At 48.9% G+C, this 25703-nt stretch overlaps 9 protein-coding genes across 9 annotated transcripts; 5 read left to right on the plus strand and 4 right to left on the minus strand.

Annotated features, from left to right (window-relative positions):
* The first annotated feature begins 298 nt into the window (after positions 1-298).
* GGS22DRAFT_159302 (isotrichodermin C-15 hydroxylase) lies at positions 299-2974 on the plus strand. Its single transcript, XM_047960775.1, has 5 exons — positions 299-574; positions 650-1249; positions 1336-1568; positions 1691-2493; positions 2565-2974. The coding sequence occupies exons 1-4, from the start codon at positions 512-514 to the stop codon at positions 2373-2375; spliced, it is 1581 nt and encodes a 526-aa protein (XP_047820895.1). The 5' UTR covers positions 299-511; the 3' UTR covers positions 2376-2493; positions 2565-2974.
* Positions 2975-3401: 427 nt separating this feature from the next.
* GGS22DRAFT_178997 (glycoside hydrolase family 5 protein) lies at positions 3402-4758 on the plus strand (the record flags this gene model as incomplete). The annotated part of the gene is made up of 2 exons (XM_047963635.1): positions 3402-3987; positions 4049-4758. The coding sequence occupies 2 exons, from the start codon at positions 3402-3404 to the stop codon at positions 4756-4758; spliced, it is 1296 nt and encodes a 431-aa protein (XP_047820896.1).
* A 601-nt stretch (positions 4759-5359) lies between these two features.
* GGS22DRAFT_178998 (uncharacterized protein) lies at positions 5360-7161 on the plus strand (the record flags this gene model as incomplete). The annotated part of the gene is made up of 3 exons (XM_047963636.1): positions 5360-5408; positions 5487-5791; positions 5851-7161. The coding sequence occupies 3 exons, from the start codon at positions 5360-5362 to the stop codon at positions 7159-7161; spliced, it is 1665 nt and encodes a 554-aa protein (XP_047820897.1).
* Positions 7162-7345: 184 nt separating this feature from the next.
* On the minus strand, positions 7346-8313 carry GGS22DRAFT_121021 (ribosomal protein S1). Its single transcript, XM_047958232.1, has 3 exons — positions 8033-8313; positions 7688-7969; positions 7346-7615 (listed from the first exon to the last, which is right to left on the minus strand). Exons 2-3 carry the CDS (start codon positions 7954-7956, stop codon positions 7531-7533), a joined length of 354 nt encoding a protein of 117 aa, XP_047820898.1. The 5' UTR covers positions 7957-7969; positions 8033-8313; the 3' UTR covers positions 7346-7530.
* Positions 8157-10764, plus strand: GGS22DRAFT_121034 (uncharacterized protein). The gene is made up of 3 exons (XM_047958233.1): positions 8157-8458; positions 8534-9767; positions 9820-10764. Exons 2-3 carry the CDS (start codon positions 8608-8610, stop codon positions 10682-10684), a joined length of 2025 nt encoding a protein of 674 aa, XP_047820899.1. The 5' UTR covers positions 8157-8458; positions 8534-8607; the 3' UTR covers positions 10685-10764.
* A 79-nt stretch (positions 10765-10843) lies between these two features.
* On the minus strand, positions 10844-14547 carry GGS22DRAFT_179000 (uncharacterized protein; the record flags this gene model as incomplete). The annotated part of the gene is made up of 3 exons (XM_047963637.1): positions 10844-12525; positions 12579-13228; positions 14531-14547. The coding sequence occupies 3 exons, from the start codon at positions 14545-14547 to the stop codon at positions 10844-10846; spliced, it is 2349 nt and encodes a 782-aa protein (XP_047820900.1).
* A 54-nt stretch (positions 14548-14601) lies between these two features.
* GGS22DRAFT_159310 (uncharacterized protein) lies at positions 14602-16031 on the minus strand. The gene has a single exon (XM_047960776.1). It carries the CDS (start codon positions 15742-15744, stop codon positions 15007-15009), a length of 738 nt encoding a protein of 245 aa, XP_047820901.1. The 5' UTR covers positions 15745-16031; the 3' UTR covers positions 14602-15006.
* A 5794-nt stretch (positions 16032-21825) lies between these two features.
* Positions 21826-22525, plus strand: GGS22DRAFT_121054 (uncharacterized protein). Its single transcript, XM_047958234.1, has 5 exons — positions 21826-21952; positions 22021-22038; positions 22107-22218; positions 22274-22417; positions 22483-22525. The coding sequence occupies exons 1-4, from the start codon at positions 21923-21925 to the stop codon at positions 22378-22380; spliced, it is 267 nt and encodes an 88-aa protein (XP_047820902.1). The 5' UTR covers positions 21826-21922; the 3' UTR covers positions 22381-22417; positions 22483-22525.
* Positions 22526-22605: 80 nt separating this feature from the next.
* GGS22DRAFT_179002 (transmembrane amino acid transporter protein-domain-containing protein) lies at positions 22606-24720 on the minus strand (the record flags this gene model as incomplete). Its single annotated transcript, XM_047963638.1, has 5 exons — positions 22606-23302; positions 23386-23598; positions 23681-24034; positions 24113-24184; positions 24236-24720. 5 exons carry the CDS (start codon positions 24718-24720, stop codon positions 22606-22608), a joined length of 1821 nt encoding a protein of 606 aa, XP_047820903.1.
* Between the last annotated feature and the right edge of the window lie 983 nt (positions 24721-25703).

A 25703-nucleotide genomic window follows, 5' to 3' on the forward strand; every position in this document is an offset into this window, starting at 1 on the left:
CAACCGCAGCCGGGAATCATCACCTCAACCGTACCCGTGACGGGGCGCTTACATTAGTAAAACTTTGATAGGTGGTGGAGTTGATGGGTAGGATAAGGTTAACTAATGAGAGTCAAGCAGAGGAGACGAAAGGAGACGAAAGGAGGCTCTGGCCTTAGGAAAAGGGTCCTGTAACCGTTCCGTCGTTAACCGCCACCCTCTTGGTCTTCCCGATCAGGAAAGTATACGACGTCAGAAAGCGTCAAAGTACCCATACTCTCGGTACACCGATGCATAAGTACCCTACCGCGAAAAGCCGAGAATTGCACTTCAGAGTTTACGACTTAGTAGTTGAACTCTTATAATACGACGGTAAAAATTTGTAATTGAGAAAGATGCAAGAAATGATAACGAATATACACACACGATGAAGCTATAAATCAGTGCTGCTGTAAGCAGTCGTGAAAGTATTGCCCTTACTACTTAGGTAGATACCTTTCCAAGAAGAAGAGCAGCAACGGGAATAACCACAATGATATCGGGGGTTAATCTAGCATATCTTGCATCCGGTGCAGCGGCACTGGGGCTAATCTATGTGAGATAGATAGACCCGAATCCCAATTAAGCACGCTGAACTTGATCGACTGACCAATACCTACCTATCTACTAGACTCTCGGAATCGTAATATATCGTTTATTCTTCCATCCATTAGCCAAATATCCTGGTCCGTTCCTAGCAAAGATCACAGACGTCTACCAGCTATATCATGCTTGGAAAGGAGACCGACATCTGGAGTTTTGGCGATTGCACGAGAAGTATGGCAAGGTCGTCCGATTTGGTCCCAACAGTGTCTGCTTTAACTCAAACACTGCCTTGAAGGACATATACGGGTTTAAATCCAACGTTCGGAAGGCCGAATTTTACGATGCCTTCGTCCATCCGGCACCTAATACACACAATACGAGGGATAAAACCGTACATGCTCGGAAGAGGAGAGTCCTATCCCAAGGATTCTCAGATTCGGCAGTTAGGGAGATGGAGAAGTATATTCTAGCTAATGTGCGATCCTTCTGCGAGCAGATCGGACTTGGTGCCAGTGACGAGAAAAAGGGATGGACGGTTGCGAAGAATATGGCTAACTGGTGTAACTACCTTGCCATGGATATTCTCGGAGACTTGTGCTTCGGTAAGGCTTTTCATATGTTGGAACGGCCTGACAACCGATACGCGCTTGAGCTCGTATCACTTGCTACTACTAGACACCTAGTCGTAAGTACCTAGCCAGATGCTCTTCCTTAAACTGCTGTATACCTAGTAGTATGCTAGGTAGGTATAATACTTACTAACAACAATAGTGCGGAACCATGTCTCTCGTTGGGAAGCTTCACCTCGACAAAGTGTTATTCCATAGAATTGCCACAGGCCGAGAGAAGTACATGGCGTACAGTAAGGCCCAACTTACGGAACGTACCAAGCTTGGCGACGATACGGACCGTCGCGACTTCTTCTACCATCTGCTCAAGGCAAGAGATCCCGAAACCGGAATCGGATTCTCGACACCGGAGTTATGGGGAGAATCAAATCTACTGTACGTGTTAAAATTGGTAGAACCTACCTAGGTATCAGGGTACCAGAGTATTAGGGTATCAGAGTATCAGGGCAGGGTACCAGATATACAATTGACGTAGACATGGCTAACATTATTGGTAGTATCATAGCAGGAAGTGACACGACGTCAACGGCGATGGCGGCGACTCTGTTTTACCTCGTTCGCAACCATGCTTCGCTACAAAAGGCAAGCGACGAAGTCCGGGCGAAATTTAACGACGTGGAAGAGATCTGCCAAGGCCCAGCACTTAACTCTTGTCACTACCTCCGTGCATGCATTGATGAAGCGATGCGCATGTCTCCCTCTGTGGGCGGGATCTTGCCTCGTGAAGTTCTCAAAGGCGGTATGACGATCGATGGCGAGTTTATTCCCGAAGGAATTGTTGTTGGTACTCCCCATTATACCGTTCAGCATAATTCGGCGTACTATCCTCAACCATTCTCATACATCCCCGAGCGCTGGATTGCGGGTTCATATAAGAGCTTCGGTGGTTATGATGGAAACGTCGTAACCGAACAAGATGTGACGCTGGCGCAAAGTGCTTTCTGCCCCTTCTCCATCGGACCTCGAGGATGTATCGGGAAGGGTTTGGCGTATATTGAAATGATGACGACGTTGGCTAGAATGTTGTATCTGTATGACTTGCGCAAGTCGGCTGGTTTTGACCCCGCCGAGGGTAATCCGGATCTTGAATGGGGTCGGAGACGTGTGGACGAATTCCAACTCATCGATCAATTCACAAGCTTAAAAGATGGACCGATGGTTGAGTTTAGGAAGCGTGCCTAGGTAGATACCTAGGTAGTTGATGCTCCTAGATAGGAAGACTAAGGTGCTAAGGTGTAGTTGATATAGGCAGTACCTGGCTGTGATAGGTGCAATTTCTTGCACCTATTTCGTCGACGTCGTATGTAATTCCAAGTTCCAAGGTTGTCAGCTGAAGGTCTATTCCACCATTAACATGCTGTGCTGTGCTAGTACAGGTCTTGAGAGGCGGCAATACGTAATTCGATTATATTTAGAACTTGATATACTTGGTATGAGGGATCGGATCCTTAGGGTCATCCTTTCATTCGCTCTCTTACAGCGAGGAACGCTAGTTAGCAGGTTAGGTGGTTAGTAGGTACCTACTTTTTCTCCAGAGTCCAGAAAATTAATTCGGTACTTGGATATATGACGATTGGTTGTGCTGGGGTAAGATGGGTCGAATCGGTTCTAGCCCAGATCATGATTTCCACTTCTGGAAACCGTACATAACAGTACGATTACTGGCTGAGAGTATGAATGTGGGGATGATATGCCGGCTATCTGGATGAAGGCGACGGGATTATTCGTATTTTCTCCATCGTCTCCGGTCTTAGCATTGACAGGACTAGACAAGACTAGACAGGACATACCCTAGCCCCCACCTTTAATGATCATTCATGCTCTCTTCGTTCCTGGGCGAATGCTACGTAGGATAAGATCATAAGATAAAGACCCCATCAGTCGCAACCTGAGAGGTGGTGAATACTCGGCCCGCTCGGACGGATGTTCCCACGAGCTGCCCAAGCTTGATTTTCCCCTGGTTCGTCGGCCTTGCGAACACACAAACACAACACATCCTAGCTTCTGATGATGTTCCGGAGCACCACCAACAATATCCTCGGATGATACCTAAGCCTTTAATTTTAGGGAAATAATGATACTTCGCGGCTGGCTTCCGTAATGGATCTTCTCTCAGCCGACTGCATATAACCTGGCGTCTCCCGTGGGACCTGGTACCTTGCAGCGAGTGACATGATCGTCTCTGTAGGAAGTGCACGACTCGTCATAATGCGTTCTTCTATCGTGTCTCTGCTTGCCTTGGGCGGCAGCTTATTCCAACCCTTCTCGTCAGCTACTCCGCTGAAGGTACAAAATGAGATCCGAGCCGATAGCTGGCCATTTGGTCCGCTAGTAACGTCCGGCCGCGACATTAAAAATACGCAAGGGGGAAATGTCGTCTACGCCGGCGCCAATTGGCCAGGTCACGGCGAAGTGATGATCCCGGACGGACTGCAGCACCAATCCATCGAGACCGTCGTTTCGAAGATTAAGAGTGCCGGCATGAACGCTATTCGTCTGACGTACGCCATCCAGATGATAGACGAAATCTACGCCAACGATGGCAAGGATACGACAGTGAAGGCATCGTTCACTACCGCACTTGGCTCGACGAACGGACCTGCAGTGTATGCCCAGTTCCTCGAGAAGAACCCTTCTTTCGACGACACCACCACCCGTCTACAAGTCTTCGATGCCGTCGCGGCGGAATGTCTTAAGCAGAAGATCTTCGTTCACTTGGACAACCACATGTCCAAAGCTGCATGGTGCTGCTCAACGGGAGATGGTAATTCTTGGTTCGGGGATACCTACTATAGTATGTGCAAGAAGTTGCGAGCTTTCCACTTACGAATCTAGTATCTAACATAAAAATGTAGACGTAGACAATTGGGTCCGGGGTCTCTCGTACATGGCAAACCACGGGAAAAACTGGCCGGCGCTGACTTCCATGTCTCTGCGCAACGAGCTCCGTTCGCCGGACGACAACGCGACGCTTAAGAGCCAATCCTATAACTGGCGCGATTGGTATATCAACATCAAGAAGGGCACGAGCGCGATCAACTCGGCCAACCCCGGTTTGCTCATCTTCCTCTCGGGCTTGGACTTCGACACGTACGTGACGCCGATAGTTCAGGGTACGTCGTTGACGCCGTCGAGCGACAAGTTCAGCGCGACCGACTTCGGGGGCTACAGGGACAAGCTCGTGCTGGAAATCCACAACTACCAGAACAGCGCGTCAAATTGTAACAGCCTCCAAAGCTCGTTGTACAACAGCGGGTTCCAGGCGCAAAACGCGAGCGACCCGAAGACGGTTAACGTATTCCCCGTCATGCTGACAGAGTTCGGATTCGACATGAGGGGCACCACGTATCAAGGGACGTACGCTACTTGCATCGCGAGCTATCTCAAAGCGCAGAAGGCGGGTTGGTTCATTTGGGTCATCGCCGGTAGCTATTACATCCGCTCTGGCACGCAGGACTTCGAAGAGACCTGGGGACTTTTGACGCATGACTGGTCGGATTGGAGGTCGTCGGCATATGTCTCGAGTGGACTGAAGCCTCTTGCCGAAGCTACCGCGCAAGGATGAAGTGGATGACGTGGATGAACCAGGACTCAAGCAGAGATTCCGTAATGGCTAGTCGTCTTCGATGCGTACTAGATATATCTAGATAGTCAATGAAAAAGGCCAAATGAATAATTTCATGTTAGTCGATTTGTGGTTTTGCAGTATCAGAGATTCAGAGTATGTAGGGGTATGTATCCATGGATGGACATCTGCGCCTTTATTATATTTACGTCTCTTCATATTTCGTATTCAACAACACGACGTCGTGATAGTAATGGCAAACATAGAAAACTAGAGGCTGCATATGTGTACTATGTATTAAGAGCATTTTGAACTTGGAAGAAACCAGCAATCAAAGGTACCTAGGCAGCTAGGTAGGCACCTATTTAGATAGTTACATAATACCTTTCTCGTAACGGATAAATGCAATACGCATTGACGCATGTTTTAGTTAGTCGCATTAAGCGGTATCAAAAACCAAGCAGGGATTTCCCGGTAATTCTCCACTAAGACCAAGCTGTAATCTGCAACCTGCAAGGCTGAAATTTCCAAGGTCCTTCACTTCAAGGCTGCTATCTTTTCTAGCTGTTCGTCAACTTATCATATTTACCACACCTAGAAGATGCCGCCTCTTTGCAAATTCTGGCAACAAGGCTATTGTCGGAACGGAGGTAGGATAAAATTGAATTAATACTCGTTGTTTTCTATCGCTGCCATCCATTTCGGGAAGCTAACACCTGTCAATGTAGCATCCTGCCGTTTCGATCACCCAGGTGAAAACGCACCCTCGTCGAACCCGTTCGGAGCCCCAAATTCGAATACCAATCGATTCAGTGCCTTAAATTCCGGAGGAAATAAGCCACAGGAAAATCCATATAAAATCACCGCAGACGTCATCAGAGGTGACCTATTGGCAGAGCGACCGCCATGGCCCCTATCGTGTTACGGCCCTGGGAGGGATGCCCCGGAGCAATTGTTTGGTGGCTATCCACGAGAGCAAAGTCTTGAAGAGGTGATGGTATACATCAAAAGTGCGAGCAATCAGCAACAAGCAGTATGAGACACCCGGAATTCGCCATAAATTTCATTTCGTTTCATTAACCATTAGAGAAGGAAACAGAGGTCATGGGCCTTATCCAGCAGGCCGAACAGCAGAACCAAACCGCCCTAGGCAATCTTGATGGTGCTATACAATTCGTGCTTTCGGCGGAGAACAAGCATCCAAACCGTGTAGACATCTGCAACCAGAACAACAACGCAAGCGGTGTCTTCGCTAGAGAGGCCGTTGCTGGTCCTCAATCGGGCTTCTCAAACCCACTTGCTTCAGATCCATTTTCATCAGCTCCTAAGCAGAACCCATTTGGCGGTGGTACACCTGCATTTGGTCAACCGTCGGCGATGGGACAGAAACCTAATCCTTTCGGTGCTGCATCAACAACATCAACTCCGGCCTTTGGCCAACCATCCGCCATGGGAGCATCGAAGCCTGCGTTCGGGCAGCCTTCACAGATGGGCGGAGCTGCTCCCGCGTTCGGACAACCGTCGACTCTAGGTCAGAAACCTAACCCCTTTGCTAGTGCTCCCTCTGGTCCAAGTGGCTTCGGCCAGGCTCAGACTACTCAGAGCGCATTCGGACAACCATCAGCTTTGGGACAGAAGCCGAACCCCTTTCTGGCCTCTGCGCCGTCATCATCATCTGCTCCTAACCCTTTCTCTCAGCCGGCAATGACTTCGGGACCTAGCCCATTCAGCCAGCCAGCAATCGCCAACCCATTCGCCCAAGTCACGAGCCCTCAGCCGAACGACCAGCCGATGGATACGTCTGCTCCTACACCAGTTGCTAATAATCCTTTCGCAAAGCCGTCTGCTCCTCCCTTCGGTGTCCCAGCTAAGAATCCGTTTAATACCCAACAGTCAACAGGATTTGGAGCCGTGGCGGGAAATCCTTTCGCTCAAGCTCAAACGCAAGCACAGGCACAAGTACAGGCGCAAGTACAACCACAAGCACAACCCCAATCTGCCCCTGCGGCTGCGGGCACAGCCAACCCCTACGGACCAAATAGTACCAAACAACACCAGCCTCCAGAGAGCTATATCAACAAGGCTATGAACGGGCAGATCATGTCATTCAACGGGCAGCAGGTGATCTACAAGTGGAAAGTGGGCGATAAATACGAAGACGAGAGGCCTCAGGGTCTACCGATGGAACCACCAGTACCCGGTGTGAGAAATTCAGACGGTTCCTGGCGCAAGATCTTCTTCCCCAACGGCCCGCCCCCATACAACCAAGATACCGAACCGGACCCTTCGTCGTACAATGCTACGATTAAAGCGATCTACGAAAAGACGATGAACACAGGCAGGTTCGACGGGGATATGCCTGAAGTGCCGCCGATGAGAGAGGACTGCATTTGGTCCTTTTGAAATAGATGACAGGGGTTCGAATTGAGAATCAAGAATTGATCCGAAATCGATAGACATGCATATATTGGTTAAGGGGTTAAGGGGAATGGCGTTAATTGAATTGGTATAAGCGAATCGACGAGAGCCACGTTTTGTACATGACAGTTAGATACCCCAGAATCGCACTGGATCACGCAATCACGGCAGAAACGAATGATTAGAATGTTTCATCTTGCATATCGGTTTTTGTTTGTATTCATCTCTGCTGTGCTCCTGAACCTATTCGGTTGCAGGCCACCTCTAGGATATGGGCTAGGACGACATGGGTATCTGTAAATCCGTGCGATCCATCCAAGACTCCGATTTCCTCGCCCTTTTCTATTTCCCAGCTTAGGCAGCGATGGTGACTTCGACCTCGACACCAGCCTCAATGTTGACGATGATCTGCTTGACGGTCTCGGTAGGAGCGTTGAGACTGTAGATGTCAGTACTGGGTTATCTTATATCGGTGATGTAGACGATTTAGATGACTACGAAGAAGACGTACTCAATCAGGCGCTTGTGGATGCGCAGCTCGTAGCAGTCCCAGGTCTTGGAACCCTCACCACAGGGGGTCTTTCGGGTAGTGACCTTGAGGGTCTTAGTGGGAAGGCGGACGGGGCCCTTGACGCGGAGGTCCTTGCTCTTGGCACGCTCGATGAGCTCGCTGCAGACCTTCTCAAGGGCGGTAACCTTGCGAGAGGTGAGAGTGATACGGATTTTGTGCGTCTTGGCCTGCTCGCCAGCGTAGTCCTTCTCGGGCTTGTTGTACGACATCTTGGCTGATATTCTTGGTGGATTTGGTCAAGATCGATATGAATGATCGAGAGTATTGCGTGTGTTGAGAATTTACCTTCACGACTCGAACGTTTACGTTACGGCAAAGTGATGAAGGCGACGTGAGTTGGTAGTTTGGAGTTGTAGGAAGAAAAGTTCGCGACTTGCGAAAAAGTTAATAGGGTCTTAGTTAGAAATTCGAATGTGGGCTCGGATAAGGGCTAAAGTGGGGTTATCTTATATGTACCTAAGTACCTAGCCTTACGACTTCAACCAGTTACCTAGCGGGTTGATTGGAGAACCTGGCACTTAGGTCGTACCTTGCACCAATACCTAAGGTTAGTGCCAGGTATTAGTCCTTGGTTCAGACAAGATACATACCTAGGTACCCATCTCATGTCATCAAAAGACAGCGAAACTTTAGAAAGAGTCATCCGGCCAAAATCACTGATGTGGATCTTATAAGTGGTCACCTCACTCTACTACCTTAGGTACCTACTAGGTATTTATTCCTCATCCTGGTAGAGAATGGAAGAGTCTAAAGAGGCATATATCCAATGCATCTCATCGATATCAGATTCTGAGAAGTTTTGTTCACTTCTTCCTTTTATGCCTAACGACCTTTAACTGAATTGGACTAAACAAGATATCATGACGGCCTTACCTCCTTTTGCGCCCTTTCCCGAAGCGCCATGGAGAGATCATATCGTTCCAGTCGAATGGGAGGCTTGTCTATCTAATTGGGTCGCCTTAGCAGAGGCTCATCTGTCTCTATCTGCAGATCAATTTTCTCTCGCTTCCTCTAAGGATGAATCGCTCTTGTCTTTTCTCGTCTCTTTTATGAGAGAGACCGCGTCGGGTAGTGCTGCTGTTCTTGGCACATCGCAATCAGCGCAACTTTTGATTCGACAATCCTTTCTTCTTGTGGCCAGGTTTTTACGAATACCTTCACCCCCTCCCCCTTTACTTCAATGGGAGGTCTTATCCGATTTCTGTCACCTATATTCAAAAAGGAGAACATCTAATCTGATAACTCAGGTTTCTCAGAACCTACAAGTGACCAGTTCTTTAAATGCCCTAAAGAAGTCTCTCATTGTCTCCCTCGATGCCGGACTCAAAAGTGATTTAAACAATTTAGAGTCTCGCCTGAAGAGACTCAACCATCTAATCCATGCATCCCCGGATATAGCTGCCTTCTTTTTGGCTGGAAGCGATTTTGTGGATGGGCTTATCAGCTGCTTCAAAATCATGAACCCCCCATTGAGAAAAGCTATTGTTACAACAGCTTACCTAAGTCTCATTGGACTTACCGAAGGGGACTCCCCTAAATTTTCTATGCTAACTGATCAACTCTATTCTTTGAAAGCCGCAGCCGATGGTCATAAAGCTGGCCCTTTAAATGTGAACGATTCTATGGTAGCCGAGTTGGTCACCGTTACTCCTATCCTCAAGCAGGTACAGCGCCGTTTGGAGGATTCCGGCTCAAATACGACGCGAGGAAAATCGGTTATCACTGCATTGGGAAGTTTCCGAAAACCTGGCGGTGGCAGTATAAAACCAAAGAAGTTGGTTAAACGAAAGATTGATAAAGGGAAAGGAATCATGACGGAGGACGATGAGGTACCTGGGGAGATGAAGATGCATCGCATGAGCCAGATATCACAGATACAAGACCTGTTTCCGGATCTAGGGTCTGGCTTCATCTCTAAGCTTCTAGATGAGTTCGGAGACAATACCGAACAAGTCGTTGCCCATCTTCTCGAAGATGATCTGCCACCTCACCTAGCTACCGTTGATCGCACCAAGGAGCTGTTGGTTTACTCAGTTATATTCTCTTTAGTATATGTACTAATTTAATCATAGGTCTCCGGAGAGAAGTAGGAGAAAGAGTCGTGATATCGCTCCCCGGCCAACGCCACCCCAGGTTCCTATACGCCATAACGTATTTGATGACGATGAATTCGATAAGTTGGAAGTAGACCTGTCTAATCTCCACTTCGGAAAACGTAACCCAGACAAATCAGCGGAAGATATCCTAAATGATCGATCCTCTGCTCCAAACAAAGCCGCTATCCTCTCCGCACTCTCCGCATTTGACGCCGATGATGATGAGAGGGACGACACGTATGATGCTGCAGACGCTGGGTTGGTAGTGGATGATGGGAATGCAAATGACCCAGAAGACCAGAAAAAGAGGGATGCAGGTGAAGAGGCTCTTTTCAAAGCTTATCAATCGGACCCGAAAGTTTTCGACAGAGATGCGGTCACAAGACGAAGCCAACCTAGAAATAGGCTAAAGCAGCAGACGGGCATGACCGACGAGGCTATCGAGGGTTGGGCCTTGATGTTGGCCAGAACTCCGAACCAGATGAGACAGTTGGAGATGAAGTATAGCGCATTCGGTGGCGACCAGCCTGTTTTAGCCTCGACCGCTTGGCGTGCAAGCCCGGCAGAATCCGCAGCGGAAGACTCCGAAGTTGATGGTAGAGGTGGTAATACTCGAGGGGGACCTCGTGGTCGTGGTGGTCAAGGTGGCCAAGGTAGTCAAGGTGGACGTGGGCGAGGTAGAGGTGGTCGCGGAAGGGGAGGAAATGTCGCCGGTCCACCAGGTGAACAAGATACTAGAAATGCCCAAAGAAACAAGGAGGCGAATAAGGGATCTAGGGCCAACCATAACCGCCGAAACCAACGCGCAAAAAAGATGGCTCGCGGGGGATTCCCGGGGTGAACCACTATCGTGGTCTAGAGAGATTTATCATCCAAGGAGAATAGGATGATAGGACGACAGGACGACAGGATAACAGGAGGGGGAAAGGGAGGGAAGGACAATAGGGGGGAGGGGGGAAAGAAGGGAAGCATCATACCCAGACGTCTAGGCAATATGCTGCTACATTACTCTTCTCCTCTTGGCGCGCTGTTGACTCCCGCTTCGTGCCATCGGTGTCGGTAAGATTGGACGTTTACCTAATGCAACTTCGTTCGTGCTTGGGCACTTTTCGTAGAGATCCTCTTCATTCAGAGCTTGCGCATAGGGACTTCGCAACTCCGAATTTCCCGGAGATGGAGCATGTGTTACAGTATAGAGAGAATAAATTGGTGCTGGGGATACGACTCCCCCGAATGATGGGCTCGCCACGTCAGGTCCTACGTGACGGATTAGGTGGGATTGGTCTTTGGGCGTTGCTAACTCCGACACAGACGTAAGATCGTTATCTATATCTCCAGCTCTTCCTTCGTGCATACGAATTGACAATAAGGATTCGCGTGAGCTCCGCCGGCTTTGGGATTCGCGAATATCGAAGCACTGTCTGCAGACCGGATAAACCGACCACATGTCCTCTTCGTTTCGGTATTGTGGTAATTGAGGCCTACGTTCCTGACCGCATCGTTCTTGGATATCGTCAAAGATGTCGAAGATGGGCGTGAAGTATGTGTATCTTGGGCCAGGACCATAGTACTTATTCCGACCCCAGAGCTGACCGACGATGGAATTGGTCTCATAATCAATAATGGCGGCACCGCTATCACCCTCGACTCCTATACCACCGGATATCCACTCATTATCGTTGTCGTAGGGATATGGCTCTTCTATGTACCATTCGCGAGATGCCCTCCCGGTTCCGTTCTCGAAGCCATCTAGATATGCAGGTACCTCGCAGACCTCGCCCCGTTGGAAGCCTGAGCTACGTCCTGTCGAACATACGCTTGCGCCGGGTACAACTGTACTCATCGAAGTTACCGGAGTTTCTCGTTTCTGAAGAGGAGTAGGAAACCTCCGCAACATATTGGCTTGATGACCCTTTGCGGAGACCAATGCCCAATCCGTGACAACCAGCGGAGGTTCCATGCCACACTCCTCCCAATATGGATCGTGAGATATTCGAGTGGTTTTCAAGTCGAAGCCGGATGTCGCAGTCAAATTCCCAACACGGAAGTTGAAATCACCATTGGTCAGAATATCGTGTCTCTCATCTATACAACTCGCACGGTCCGCCGGAGACGGTTGCTCTATAGAGACTGGCTGTATTCCACCTTTACTTGCGTCGACAAACGGGTGGAAATTTACCAACCAAAAACTGGCGCCATTGATGGTAACGCAAGGTCCTAATGTTGCCGTGATTTCATCTCCATCCTCGGCCGTAGTTCCAATACTGTCTCCCATGCATGGACTTATATAACAAAATGGATTTCGCGGAAGACAGATCTCATCAGGCATCTCCTTGCTGAGACCTCGCGACCACACGAGCCGATCTACTTTCCCGACAGAGAATACGAATGTGATCGAATTGCGATAGGCTTCGGGGAATAGGTCTAGCACATGCCATGCGATGACAAGTTTGCGAGGTCTCGAGATAGGTTGTTTCGTCATGATACAGACCCGTCGGGCATTGGGTTTCCTGCCACGCATCACGCTAATTACATGGCCGGGACCGCACCACTTTGGCATAAGATCGATTAGGAACGGAAGGATGCTATGCTCCCAAAGAATCGGAAAAGTTGCCGACTCCAATAATTTAGACGCGCGGTTTCCAACAGCGGCAGAGCTTTCACCAGCTTTTGGCGTGCCACCTTGATCTGGTATTAGTCGCCGTCATATCGGAATCATGTCACCATGGACATACCGTTGACCCTTTTGATCCTCTTCTCGAGCACCGTCTTGAGCTGTTCTCGACAGCGTTTCTTCGACGTGCCGATGGACATCTCTATTTTGAGTGCCCTATCCTCAATAGGTTTGGGCGTCGTAGCGGAGGTTTGCACTTGGCAACTCGCTGACGATTGCTCTGGTGCGTTTGTCGTAGCCCCGAGAATATCAATGGGCTGGATAGACGTGTCCCTATTAGTTGTCGCGATGCTATGAATAAGTTTCAAGTGGTAATCAAGAAACTCCTTGTTCAAAAAGGTACCCTCAGTACAACCAGGGACCGGACACAGAAGTAAGTGTTCCCGTTTGACATGCCAGTTTAGCTCCTCTCTCGTTGCGAAGCCTGCGCTGTCACATGGACCATTGTTGCCCCAGAGACATATATGCGAGTGCCCGACGCGGAAGTGGAGCCCCAGGTCTTTTTTGCTAGAAAATTCCGACGCGCAATTCTTCCTCGGGCAGACGTACTCGGCATCCACGTCGACCGGCATATTGGCTATGTTCATGTTCCGTAAGGGACTTGGAATCCGTGATCTAGGCATTCCTACGGCGGCGAGTTCTGTGAACTCCGTCTGGGTGGGGGACAAAACCGAGTTCTGATATGACGAGATAGGAGAACATGTTAGAGAGCTGGCATTGTCAGGATAGATTGGGGGCATTGGTCCATGCGAGAAGTTGGCGATTTCGAAATCCGGAAACTTGTCGCACGCACTATACATGCCTCCCATCCCCAGAGACGAAGTTTCATTGCTGCCGTCTATCCACGACGAATTCCGTCTCGTAAGAGGATATATTAGTGGCGGATCGTCGAATTTAAAGTTGTCATTCCAACCGCCGACCGCAGCTGGGTCTACACTATTATATTGGAAGCCTCCATTGTTATGAGTCGTGGGCCGTCTAGCCTGGATGGAAGATGTCGTGGGTCTGAAAGGGGAAGTAGACGTTGGCTCAAATCTGGATGTTGATTTTCGATCAGGATTCATTTTTGGTGATAATTCAGAACGCCACTGCGGTACCGACTGAATTATCATTGCTCTCAAAAGAAAAACGAGAAAAAAGAACGGTAAAAACAATGTTAGTTTCTCAATGTATCTCCAGGGCTATCTATAATATGATGTGCACTTTAGAACGAAGGGTCTAGCAATTGGACGTTTCTCCTTTTCTCACCACACCCTACATAGGTAGGTAGCCGAAGGGATTAGATTGAATTCGAGTCAGCTTGGCACTTCCGATGGGGAGATGGGAGCCGGCTGCTGACAATAGGCCTCCTGCAGCAAGGCACCAAAGTGTCAGCGAGGCGCAGCTGCACGTAGTTCGCCTACCAACCTCATCACATGTCTATACCTATTTGGGGTGCTTTGGTTGCCTTACACGGGATTCACAGTGTTGAATTTAAGCGGTGTCTATTTTCCACACTGGTACACGGATAAGACCTGGAATCTAGGACTTATTCGAGATGGAGGCCGATGCTTCTTAATCTAGCGTGCGCTGCCTTTCTTGTTAATGAAGTAGAGCCGTGGACATCTACCTACCTACCTAGGTAGGTAAATAACAGCAAATATTCCCAAGACTGAATACCTACCTAGTAGGTAACCAGTAACTCAACTTACTTCTACACTGCCCGTTGGCACTTTATAAAATCAACCTCTAAAGTTTTCATCTTGATATAGGTAGGTAGGTACCGAACGCACCTGGACATGTACCTAGCTAAATAGTCCTGTAATGCTCCAAGGTCTATTCGATTTCTTCCACTAGAAAAAGAAAAAGAAGAGCTAATCTTTATGATGACGGCAAGGTAGAATGGATAATTACGGCTTTCATGAATTGGGATCAAGTAACACTGCATATGTGGTGTATCCCTAATATTGCCTGTCCCTACCGATGTAAGTATCGGTACCTGGTCTCTTGCATTTTCATCAGGTGGTTGACAACAACGCCGAGAGCGTCATCGTGCTGAAAAATAAGAATAGAAACTACCCTCATCAGCCTCATATAACTTGGCGGTCGATGTAAATATGTAATATATCATTAATCATTTTTAACCACCTTTGTAAACAATAACGGTTACACACTTTGACTAGTCCTCCCTTTTCGCATCTGGTCCTACAGGGAAAATGCTTCATAAAACTGCCTTGAAAAAAAAAAAACGCCACGAATGCGTATTCCTACTAATCGCATTCCATAGGAACGCCGCGCGCCCATTGCGCCCATGCACCGATATAGGTACCTCCTAGGTAGGTAGTTACAAGGTACGATATATTCGTATTGAACGCCCTAACGTCCTTCGAACTCCGACAATTCTCCTTGTCCTCTGAACGATGCCTCGCCTTCTCTTCCTATATTTCAAGATATTAACCGTAACAATTCCCACGTCGTGTCGAGTGGTTTAGGTTGTTGGCGACGATACATTACTCCCCAGTACCCTTTCTCTTGGCACGGACTAACTCGGCGGCGAGCTCGTTGTTCTGTCGTTCGCTATCTTGTATCCGTTGCTTTGCCGCGGCCCGGTCCATGTGCCTGGCTTCCCTTTCCTGTTTGAGCTTTTGCTCGAGCTCTTTTAATCTGAGCATCCACGGATAATCAGTCCCACTCTTACCGGAACTGTTCTCGCTATTAGATGTGCCCAGTCGTTCCATTTCGACTACGCCCAAAGTAGACGCGCTTCGAGTTAGAGTACCCGGCCTGGTCTTTTCGTTCACCTCCAATCCGTTCGTCTTGGTACGCGGGATCTTGGAGTCTCGACGGTGCGGCCCTGTCGGGACAGACGGCGAAGGGCTACCTCCTTCGATAAGATCTTCGTGTGAACCGTTGCTGCTGGCTTTCTTAGAGCCGGACCACCCGGAACCGCGAGTACGCGCATCGTTTGCACGCTGGAGAGTAGCGTTCTCGATCTTAAGAGCCCGGTAAGCAGTCTCCAGCTGCGATATCTTGGCCTGCGCATCAAAAGTACCGGCTGCGATGCCGGTACGGACTATAGTTTCAAGACGCTCGAGCTTCTTAGATTTAGCCTCGAGGCTATTCTCGAGAGACTGATATTCTTTCCAAAGCTCGCGCTCAACCGATTTAATACGTGATTGGAAATTGCCTACTATAGACTCGATGGTCTTGACGGCGCCCATGAGGTTCTTAGCAAAGCCGGGTAGCATGGTAGATACTGACTCTAGCGAAGGTAGAGCGCGCCCGTTTATGAGACTATTGTCGTGGGCCCAGTCGGTACCGCATAAAGCCGAGAGACGCGTCCACAAGACGAGCAAGAGATTATTGCGCTCGTTGAGCTGTTCCTTAAAAGAGGCTTCCAGCTGCGCGATCCTCTTCTTGTCGGTAGCACGACTAGTCTCGAGCTCTAGGATGCGTGTATCTTGGCTTGTGACTGTTCGCGATACGTGTTGATGCGTACGCTGGAATGTCTCAAACTGATTCTTTGTGTTACGGTGGGCTTGACGTTCCTTATCCAGCATCTCCGCTAGTCTGCGCGATTCGAGGCCGTGAGACTCGAGAAGGCCATCACGTTGCTTAATTATGCGGTCCTTCTCAAGCATGGAATTCTTAGTAGTGTCAAGCTCGCGGACGGTATTCTCGAGCTCCCTCTGGAGTTTAGCAATGGACTATTAAATCATCAGCGACGTGTTCCCAGAACCTATACTCCGTCTTGTCTGTAGCGATACGTACCTTGAGTAGACTAGACCTGGTTCCATTCAAGTCTCCCAATGCTTCGCGTAGGTTGTTCTCTAGCTCCATGAGCCTCTCCTTCCACTCGGTAGCCTCGACTTCTCTACTAGTCAAGTTCTTACGCAGTCGCCTAGCCTCGTCCTTAGAAGTGGAAACCTCGCGGTTGAGCTCGTTGAGAACATGCTGGACCTCTTCCTTCTCTCGAGTGGCTACGATCTCGCGTTGCTTTCTCTCGTTAGCGAGGCGATGCTCTATCTCCTTAGTTCGATCACGCTCCTCCCTAATCGTCTGCTCGGCGTTGGCGAGTGCGGCCTCGAGATCGCCGATTCTTATCTTGTCCGCTTCTTGCTCCTCGCGCAGGAACGCGATCTCGCCCTGGCTAGATTCTTGCTGAACGCCAAGTCGTTGAGCTTTATCGTTCGACTCGAGGAGTTTAGCTTCAAGGTCCTCGGACTCCTTGTTTGATTCGGAGAGCTCTTGTTCGAGCTGCTCTATCCTCCTGAGCTTCTTCTCTTGTTCGTCCTCTAGTCGGATAAGCGCCTCGCTCATCTGCCGCATCTCTTCCTGGAGAGCGTCGAAGTTTTCGGAACGATCTTGTAGCTCGATCTGCAACCGTTGGATTTCCTCGGTCTTTTGGTCGCTTTCGGCCTCGAGGGAATCGATCTCGTCTTGAGCTTCCTTTTGTAGAATATCGAATTCGTTTTCTAAATCGGCATGCTCCTGCAGCACCTCGTCACGTTCTGCTTGAATTTGCATCAAGTCATTCGTCAATCTCTGATATTCTTCTTCGAGAAGGTTATTCTGTTCCTCGAGTTGTCTTTTAGCCTCGCTGCTAACGTCCAACTCTTGCATGCATGTTTGCAATTCGCGCTGGAGTTCTTGCTTCTCGAATTTGATCTCGTTGATCTTATCGCGATGCTCGGCAAGCTTGTTCTCCAGTTCCTCGCGGTCAGGATCTTCTTCAACCGTCATTGTGAGTCGTGTCCGACCGCTGCCGCGCGAAGTCGACCGCTCGTGACCGCCAGCACGCGATGCCGACCGATCGAGAAGACTATCGATGGTCGAAGGCGCTGGCCCTCCACGACGCTGTGCTAATTTGAGATCTTCGATCTCCTGGTATAACCTCTCCTTCTCGCGGTTCCGCGAAGTGAGCATGGACGTCTGCGCGCCGACTTCTCTACGTAACTCGGCGTTCTCATGGCGTAGCTGCTCACTCTCTCGGCGGAGCTCGTCGACGAGCGTTGCCGATTGGCTAGATACCGTGGTAGGATCAATTTCCCCGGACAGACCAGAAACGGGCCGTGATCTCGACGGCGACGTTGGTCTGGTCTTCCGCGTAATGTTGTAAATGTTAGTTGTATGGTGCATTCCGCCACCGGGGGGAGCCGTCCCGTTGATTTCTTGCTTCATTCGAAAGATCTCGTCTCGAAGTTTTCGATTTTCGTCGTCTGATTGTTCACGACGGGCCGTCTCCTGTTCGAGAAGGTCTTTCCACACGTCAGCCTCCTCTTGGCGACCAAGACCCTCACCGACGCGTTCACCGACCCGATCCCCCATAGTCTTAACGGTCTCCGCCAGCCTCCTCTTCTCAACCTGGTTAGACATATTCTCGTTACGCAACTTCTCGATCTCGGCGACGTATTCCTCGACTCGCTCTCTCAGGTATATCAGCTCTTCCTCCCGTTCTTGGGCGTCGGGGTCGAAGGCCGGAGTCGTCGCACCGTCGGAGGAGTATCCGCTTCTGGCGGTGCTGGGTCGGTCTTCCTCGTCGCGATCGCGAAGCCGCTTCTCTAGCTCCTTAACCCGTCGTCTGAGGACTTTGTTATCCCGCTGAATAATGGCCAAGGAAGTCCTTAGCTCAACATTCTCCGAGATCATTTCCTTAATACCTTCTTCAGAGAGCTTATCTAGGCGGTCAGAGAGGAACATAACCTTTAACTTGAGATCAAAGTTCTCCTTAGACAACCGCTCAATGGTGCTGGATTGCTCCTTGAGCGTAAGATTCTTGCCGCCGCGACCGGTCGTCGCCGTGCTGGGGGCGGGCGTGTAGCTGGACACTTTCCTATAGGGCTCGCGCATCGGTGTCGTCAGCCCACCCTTGTTCTTGTACTCCTTCGCCAGGGACTCGGGCACTTCAACATTCCGGACATGCCTGGCGATCACAGTGTCGGTGGGTGCCATAAGAGAGTTCCTCTTCGCCTTCGGAGTCGCAAGGGGGTCAGCGCGGCGGTCAGGCATGGGGCTCTCAACTTCTTCTAGGGGCTCTAAAGCATCCGGTCGGATGGGGTCCGGAACTTCGTCGAATCCAGAGGCCATGCTGCCGATACTTACAGAACGAGATAGGCTCTGGCTGATGCTCCGCGATAATGCCGGCAGGGCTCCTCCGGACTGGAGGGCGTAGTCGGCACCCAAGCCGACGGTGGCGTCGCTTTCGACATCCTCGTTGGAAAGGAAGGAAGACGTGGAGGACCGCTGACTCGCGTTCCTGCTACGAAGATACTTGGGACGCTTACCAATTTTTAGAGAGTTCCCGGGCGTATGTCCAGCAGCAGCATCGGTGGGTAGCTTGCTCGAGTTCTGGTCGGATGTCTGGTGGTGAATCGTGGAAGCGTCGGCGGAGGAGTCCTCTAGGGGTACGTCAAGGGCCGAAATCTCGTGCGACGAGGCCGAGTCGTCATGCTCACTCTTCGGGTCTTCGTCGATAACTTTGCTGGCTCTGGATATGGCCCTGGACACGGTGCGAGCGGTAGCGGCAGTAGTAGGGGAGGACAGATTCTCTAGAGAAGAAGTTGTATTGCCGGGTGCGGTGGTATTGGAATCGTCGGGTTGGTGTCGCGAAGTAGACTCGTCTATCGGTGTGGAGGGATTCGCCGAGTCAGGTTTAGTCTCAGAAGGTGTTGGTTCGATATAGCGGTCTAGGTGTGGTTCGGGTTGGGTCTGCACCTCGGACGGGCGCGGTGGGCTGACTGCAGACGCGGACGGTGACGATGGCGGAGGCGGTGTGAGCCTCCTTATAGGCTTCTTCGCGGTCTTATCAAATAGGAAAGTATCGTCAATGCCAGCATCACGACTACCGACCTGGATTGGTGATATGGGAGGTATAAAGCTGGACTCGAGATTCTCTGCTAAATGTGCTCTTACTTGCTGCTCTTCAGTGACAGAGTCGAGATGCTTGTCGTCATTATCGAACCGTGTAGTCTCGACAAAGCTACTATCGTCGGGTGGCGTACGAAGGTGAACAGGATGTATGTTTTCTTTCCTGGGCAAGGGAGTATTTGCGCCTGTGCTTGCGATTGTTTCTGCGCCTCTATCCGCGTTCGGGTCCGGGTTCGCGGCTGTAGGATTCTGAATAGTTACTTCGCTCTCGGAATGCGGTGCAGTTCCCTCGATAGAGCTCTGGTCAATGCGACTTTCGTCTTCAGCCATTGTATCAGCGGCCAACTGGAAATCAAATAGGATCTCGTCTATGAAGTATCATGTATATGTCCAAACTAGGAGTAGGTAAAATGAGGATATGTAGTGTTGTATTTATTGCGAGCCGATGTCGTCAGCGGAGTGAGTAAGGACGACACGTTAGCGACGCGAAGCAATGTCATATGTGTTGATTCGTATTTAGTGAGGATCGGATTTTCATATGTTGAGGTCTGCGTGAAGTTCGAATATTGAGAGGTGGAAGGTGGATGGGGATGGTGAACGAAATTCTTTGACGGTGTTGAAAAAAAAGAATTAGCACTGGCAACCGGCAACGACAACAATGCGCTGTTGCTTCTACTGCTGCTGTTGCTGCCACTGTTACTGCTTCTTCATTCGACCAGGGTACTAGGTAGTCACAACCTGGTTGAATTGACAAGGCTAAAAATCTTATGATACCCGGATAGCGTTGATAAGTAGCCTTTTAAGCTTGTGCTCAGCAGCTTGGAGGGGCTCTTAGTGTATTCTTTTTTAGTGATTAGATTGATGTCACCGATTCATCTGTCTAATTGATGATGAAGAAGGGAGTAAAATATGGTATGATGGCACCTACATAATACGTAGTACTACCTAGGTATGTAGGTAAATATGTAGATTTTATTCACTCAGCAATTGTTACACATTTTCTTCCTTTCCCTTTCCTTCTCCCTTCCCAACTGGTACTGACAAACTGATCAATTAGACTGACGCTCAGATACTAGATCCATTAGAAGACGCGCTCGGTCCCTCGTAGGTTAGTATCTTAGCGTAAAAAACCAGGGGCAATTGTTTCTTCGTTGCTAGGGCACCAACGGGAAGATCCATAATAGAGAGGACCCGTCCAGCTGCATCCACGTCCTGTACATCAAATATATTACCCACATATCCGAAATCCCTGGAGTTTGCTATTTAGCTGATTCTATCCATGTCAAATCAAGCCTCGAAATACTCTACGATTGATAGATGTTGACTTGCAGCAAGCTGTGCGACAGATTTGAAGGCTGAATAACCGACACGTATGCAATTCACATGCTCATGATCTGATCCAAATGCCTGATCATGATGATCGATTTGCTTACTCTCTACGAAGCACCAAGTTGCACGTAATCGACATCTATGCATTGCATGTGGGTGTATGTATATGTACAACAGATAGGGTCCAGATCTATGTGTTATTCATTATGTACCTATCTAGGTATGCTAGGTATTCCCTTACAGAGTATAAACCGTCAACAGTTAGGTACCTGGTAGGTACTACGTACGTTATATAAGGGATAGGTAATTTATACCATCTCTCACACAGATCACCTACGTAGGTAGGTAGGCGGGAAGTACGATACCTAGCATCCAAAGACACGCACCCTGAAATAATTATAGTAATTTCCACCGTACCTAAAACAACCTCTAACATAAATCTTGGTGAATATTCCTATCAATATCGGGTCGTAAATTCCATTGGGTACCGACGGGTAGGAACCCATGTTAGTCAACGATTACCTGGATATTACTAGACGAATCCACATTACCATGGTACATACGTATTCATTCTCACTGTACGAAGTAATTGTCACAGTAACACTTTGCTCCTGTTGACCTTGTATTAGAGACTTCATCTTATAACTAAGTTCATTAACCTTTCTTTACACCAGCTGGCCAGACAGGTAGGTATACTGCTCCAGCATCATCCATCGATCTAGTTGGCTGCTTGTCAAGAAACCTAATACCTGATACATGCCTACAATAGATGTTACTAGGTACCTATGTAAAACGTAGAAGATAAAGAATCGGGAGCCTGGAATCATGTTAGAGTCGGAAAATAAGTAGTACCCGTGGTTCGGGTAGAGACGTCGTACCATGTGTCGAATTATAAGGTTGGAGCTATTAACTGCCCATATTGGAAAGTGGGGTTGGTTAGAGATCCCGCCGTGATCCACGGATGCATCAGGTACTTGCCCACTGTATTGTCTAGCCGTCCTCCGGGCTGTGACTTCCTTATCGGAGCCTTATCATTGAACCTGGAGTTCAAGGTTGCAGGTGACATTACGGTGCATTACTTAAGCGTAAGCCATTAATGATTAGCCACCTCCAACTTGGAAGAACAACGGCGATAATTGTTACCTCCATCTACCTATGCTCATACCTCGATGTAGGGCATGTCGTGTTCACCTATCCCAAGTATTTAATTATACTAGGTAGATATAACCAATGATGTTTAAGTGGTTTTTTCTCGCGGAGGTAAGTCGAAATAGTTGACTCGAGTACTTCGTATGTAGGTAGCGAACGGTACTGACCATCGTCGATAGGATTACGTGGTTCAACTGGTACATCTACTATTACATAGTCGAATCATCAATATCTTAGCATCTAATACGATTTCCTCTTTTTCCAGATCCTCCGATCTCCCTCTTTCCAACGAGGCGTTCGGCGTATCCATCGGACCGTTCAAGATTACAAGCACGGCCGAGATCCTAGCGAACCGTTACGAGAAGGCGAAGCTACCCGTATGTATGGTTATCATACATAAAATGAGCGAAGGCTCTAACTGGGCATGTATAGGAGATCCTACCAACTCGAGCGGGTTCCTATCCCATTTTATTGATGAATTGCGGAATCAAGCGCGAGGAACAACGACGAATTCAACAAGTAATCGACCCAAGAAGTGAATGGTAAATTTTCCTCGTCAAATAATACGAGTACTTAGTATGTTATTATACCTACCTAGTCTATCTCATTCAATTTGCCATTTAGGATTAACACTTCCGAAGTTATCTATACTATAGACTAGCATGTTCTATCTAAGGAACGCGACATGGACATATCCTACTCTACCTCCTTCATTATACATTCCAGATCCAATACGCCCACCTTACTTTTAGATACCCGTAACTTCAAAGAGGAGGCGTACAGGAAAGGCTTGTGGCAATGTTACTGTCGAATGCCTGACGTAGGCTTTCGATGCTGCTGTAGCAGCCGAGACCGCACGTCACCAAGGCGCCAAGAAAATAAAAAATGTTGAATGAGTTGAAGAACGGTTTCTTCATAAAACCCCGTCTCCATCGTTTCCAGCCATGGTCCACATAGTTGTACGTGTTGGTCGTCGGGTCAAATCTCTCCTCAGCCTCGATGATTGCGTCTTTCTTAATCCAATAGCCCACGGCAAGCCAAGCTGGAAATGTGTAGGTAAAAGATAGAATGAAGAGCGCACCGACCAAACCAACGATGTACGAGAATTGTGGCACGGTCGCAGCTATGATGAAAGCAATCGCCCAGTATACCGGAATGAGCGCGGCCCACCAGATCTTGCCCGGCCTAGTCGTCAAGTCCGGGAACTTCAAGAGCTCGTGAAATACCTCGACGTATACGACCTTAAGGCCGATGTTGCTGTATAGTACCGCCGCGATGAGGTTACTAACTAAGCTCAAGATATTTCCGGCTGTCTGGATGCCGTAGACCGCAATTCCCTGGACCACCGGATTGTACGTATACTGGCCTTGATACGAATAGATGAAGATGCCGAAGAAGATGTACATCGAATATATGAATACCTCGGCGACGAGTAGGCTTTTCCAGAAATCCATCGGGTGCCTAGGTAGATATCGAACGTGTCAGCAATTGCCAGCAAGAATCTATATCACGATATCAGTCTAGCCGACCTAGGGTATAGATACCTCATCTCGGCCAGGAGAGCCGCAAAGAGCAACGCTCCTCCGTATGCATACACGGCCACATTTAATCCGTTCAGAGAGCCGATGAATCCTTCACCACCTGTCGCTAGTCCTGGCGGAGGTGTCCCGGCAAATGTTTGGATAGGCATACCCGGAGGCAAACCGAAACTTGTCTCTATCGCGGCGTAATTCGGTCCATATCCCACAGAAGCCATACTATTCCAGTTTGGTTAGTACCGGCATTGCTCGAATTACCTACGATGGATAGGTATCCATAGGTTTGGTCACTTGCACTTACCACATCAATACGAGGGTTACTGTTAGCCAAACGGAAACATTGGCAAGCCAACCAAGCCGTTGGAGAGTTCTAATCTGTCCTAGTATGAATCCGGCAGCCATAAAAATGAGCATGCATGCTACGAAGCAGATTCCCATACTATCTCCGGAAGAGCCGCGACTAATTTGGGAGATGCTCTGCCCATTGCTCAAAATAAGAACCGACACGGTGAGCAGAAGCTGAAGGGCCTGTGCTACGTTAACGAAGTGACGAGCACCAGCGCCGAATATGCGAAAGAAGAAGTCGCCGTATCCCCTGATGGGAAACTTATTGGAATCTAGCCCGCAGAAGACCTTCCAGAGGATCCATCCCGAGCTGAAGCATCGTTCGTTAGACAGGGTAAAATGTGACGGGTACCTATTAGGTAGATGGTGAAGACAGGTCTCAACTCACTAGTACGACATAGCACCAAAGACGGTATACAGCGCGACGCCTGGGCCATAACCTAATTGGGCAAATGCCCAGCTAGAAGAGACTCAGTTATGATTCCCATATCGAGACGGTATCACTACTCACGGAGCTCCCGTCGGACCCAAGATGTCGGTCGTAATGAGATAGAAGATCGTACCCCAACTAGCAGTTCTCAGCGCTCGATCGGCGGTCTGCCGCTGGGCTTCTGTAACCCCGTAATTGCCATTGCTAGTTCTCTCCGTGGTTTGCAGGGCGCTGTCATGGTGGCCTTTCTCTTCGGTTCCCTTCGTAGAGAGGGAATCCGCTATCTGAGGCGTAGATGCGGCTTGTTCTATCGGGCCTTTGACGAATCGCCCCTTAATTATATTCTTGATTGTTCGGGGACCACGAGCAGCTATAAATCGAGCATTGGCCTCTTCTTCCTCGGCACGCGTGATCGCAGCGTAGTACATGTACTCCTCGAAGCTTACTACTCGGTCATTGAAATGTTCAATTCGTCCTACTCCATCGGCTGTAATGTTCTCTGTCTGCAAAGACTTTCGAGGATCGCCGCCTTCGAGGGCGAGGTTCGCTTGAGGAATGCTAGCCATCATAGACAAACATCACCGACCGAAATCGCGACAACGATGTGTTGAATCAGAACGACGGTTCTCGCACAAGTGGCCAACGGCTGCTTTAAGACCGCCCGCAGCATGGTAGCATCGGGCCAGCCCTGTTATCTATCAGCTGCAAGTGCTCTATCATGCGAAAGATGCGGACTCTCCAACAACACGGAAAGCTGCAGGGCCTAGAAGATAGGGTCGCCTTGACCCCTGTAACCTTCTTGTATTAGTCCTTCGCGCCGGCTTATGTTGAGCGACACCTTGGCAGAATTGGTCGACCTCTTGAAGAACAATTATGAAGCCCCCATGGCAATTCCAAATCAGAGAGGGAGCCATCTTATGGTTAGGACAGCCACCTTCGCGGCGATTACTATGTCTTGAAAATATGACGAGATCAAGATAAATCATTTGCCACATCCCACAAAGTGTGATCCTCCAGTCGCATTCAGCTCAACCAAGGTTATGGGTTACGGAGGCATCGACATTGCTTCCGGTTCCTAGAATCAGGGATTTTCAATGTGCGCATATCATAGCACATATGCTATGCTATCGAGCACTTGAAGAATCCGAATCTAAGCATGTTATCTTCTAGATTATCCTTTATTGGTCCAGATTATGTCGTGCGCACCTACTAGGTACCTAGGTAATTAGGTATGCTATGAGTAGGTAATATCATTAACAAGGGTAATTATGGAGCGATCGATTCCGTATCCCAATGACCCAATGACACCTTCTACATCTAACTTAGCCATTCAAAATCTGGGGAGATGGGCTACCCTAAAATCATTCGTGATGAAAGTGTTATAGCACACCACCAAGGCCGGCGACCCAATAACCTACCAAGACCCTAAATGGGTTAGACTATAGATTTCTGCTTCTCGACGTCTACTGCGTTTGTCTATTTGACCAAATTGTACCTATATAGGTAGGCAGTTATTAAGCACATCGCATCGCATCGAATCATGTTCCCA

This window comes from Annulohypoxylon maeteangense, assembly GCF_022496945.1.
Source record: "Annulohypoxylon maeteangense strain CBS 123835 unplaced genomic scaffold GGS22scaffold_5, whole genome shotgun sequence".
NCBI classification, from domain to species: domain Eukaryota; kingdom Fungi; phylum Ascomycota; class Sordariomycetes; order Xylariales; family Hypoxylaceae; genus Annulohypoxylon; species Annulohypoxylon maeteangense.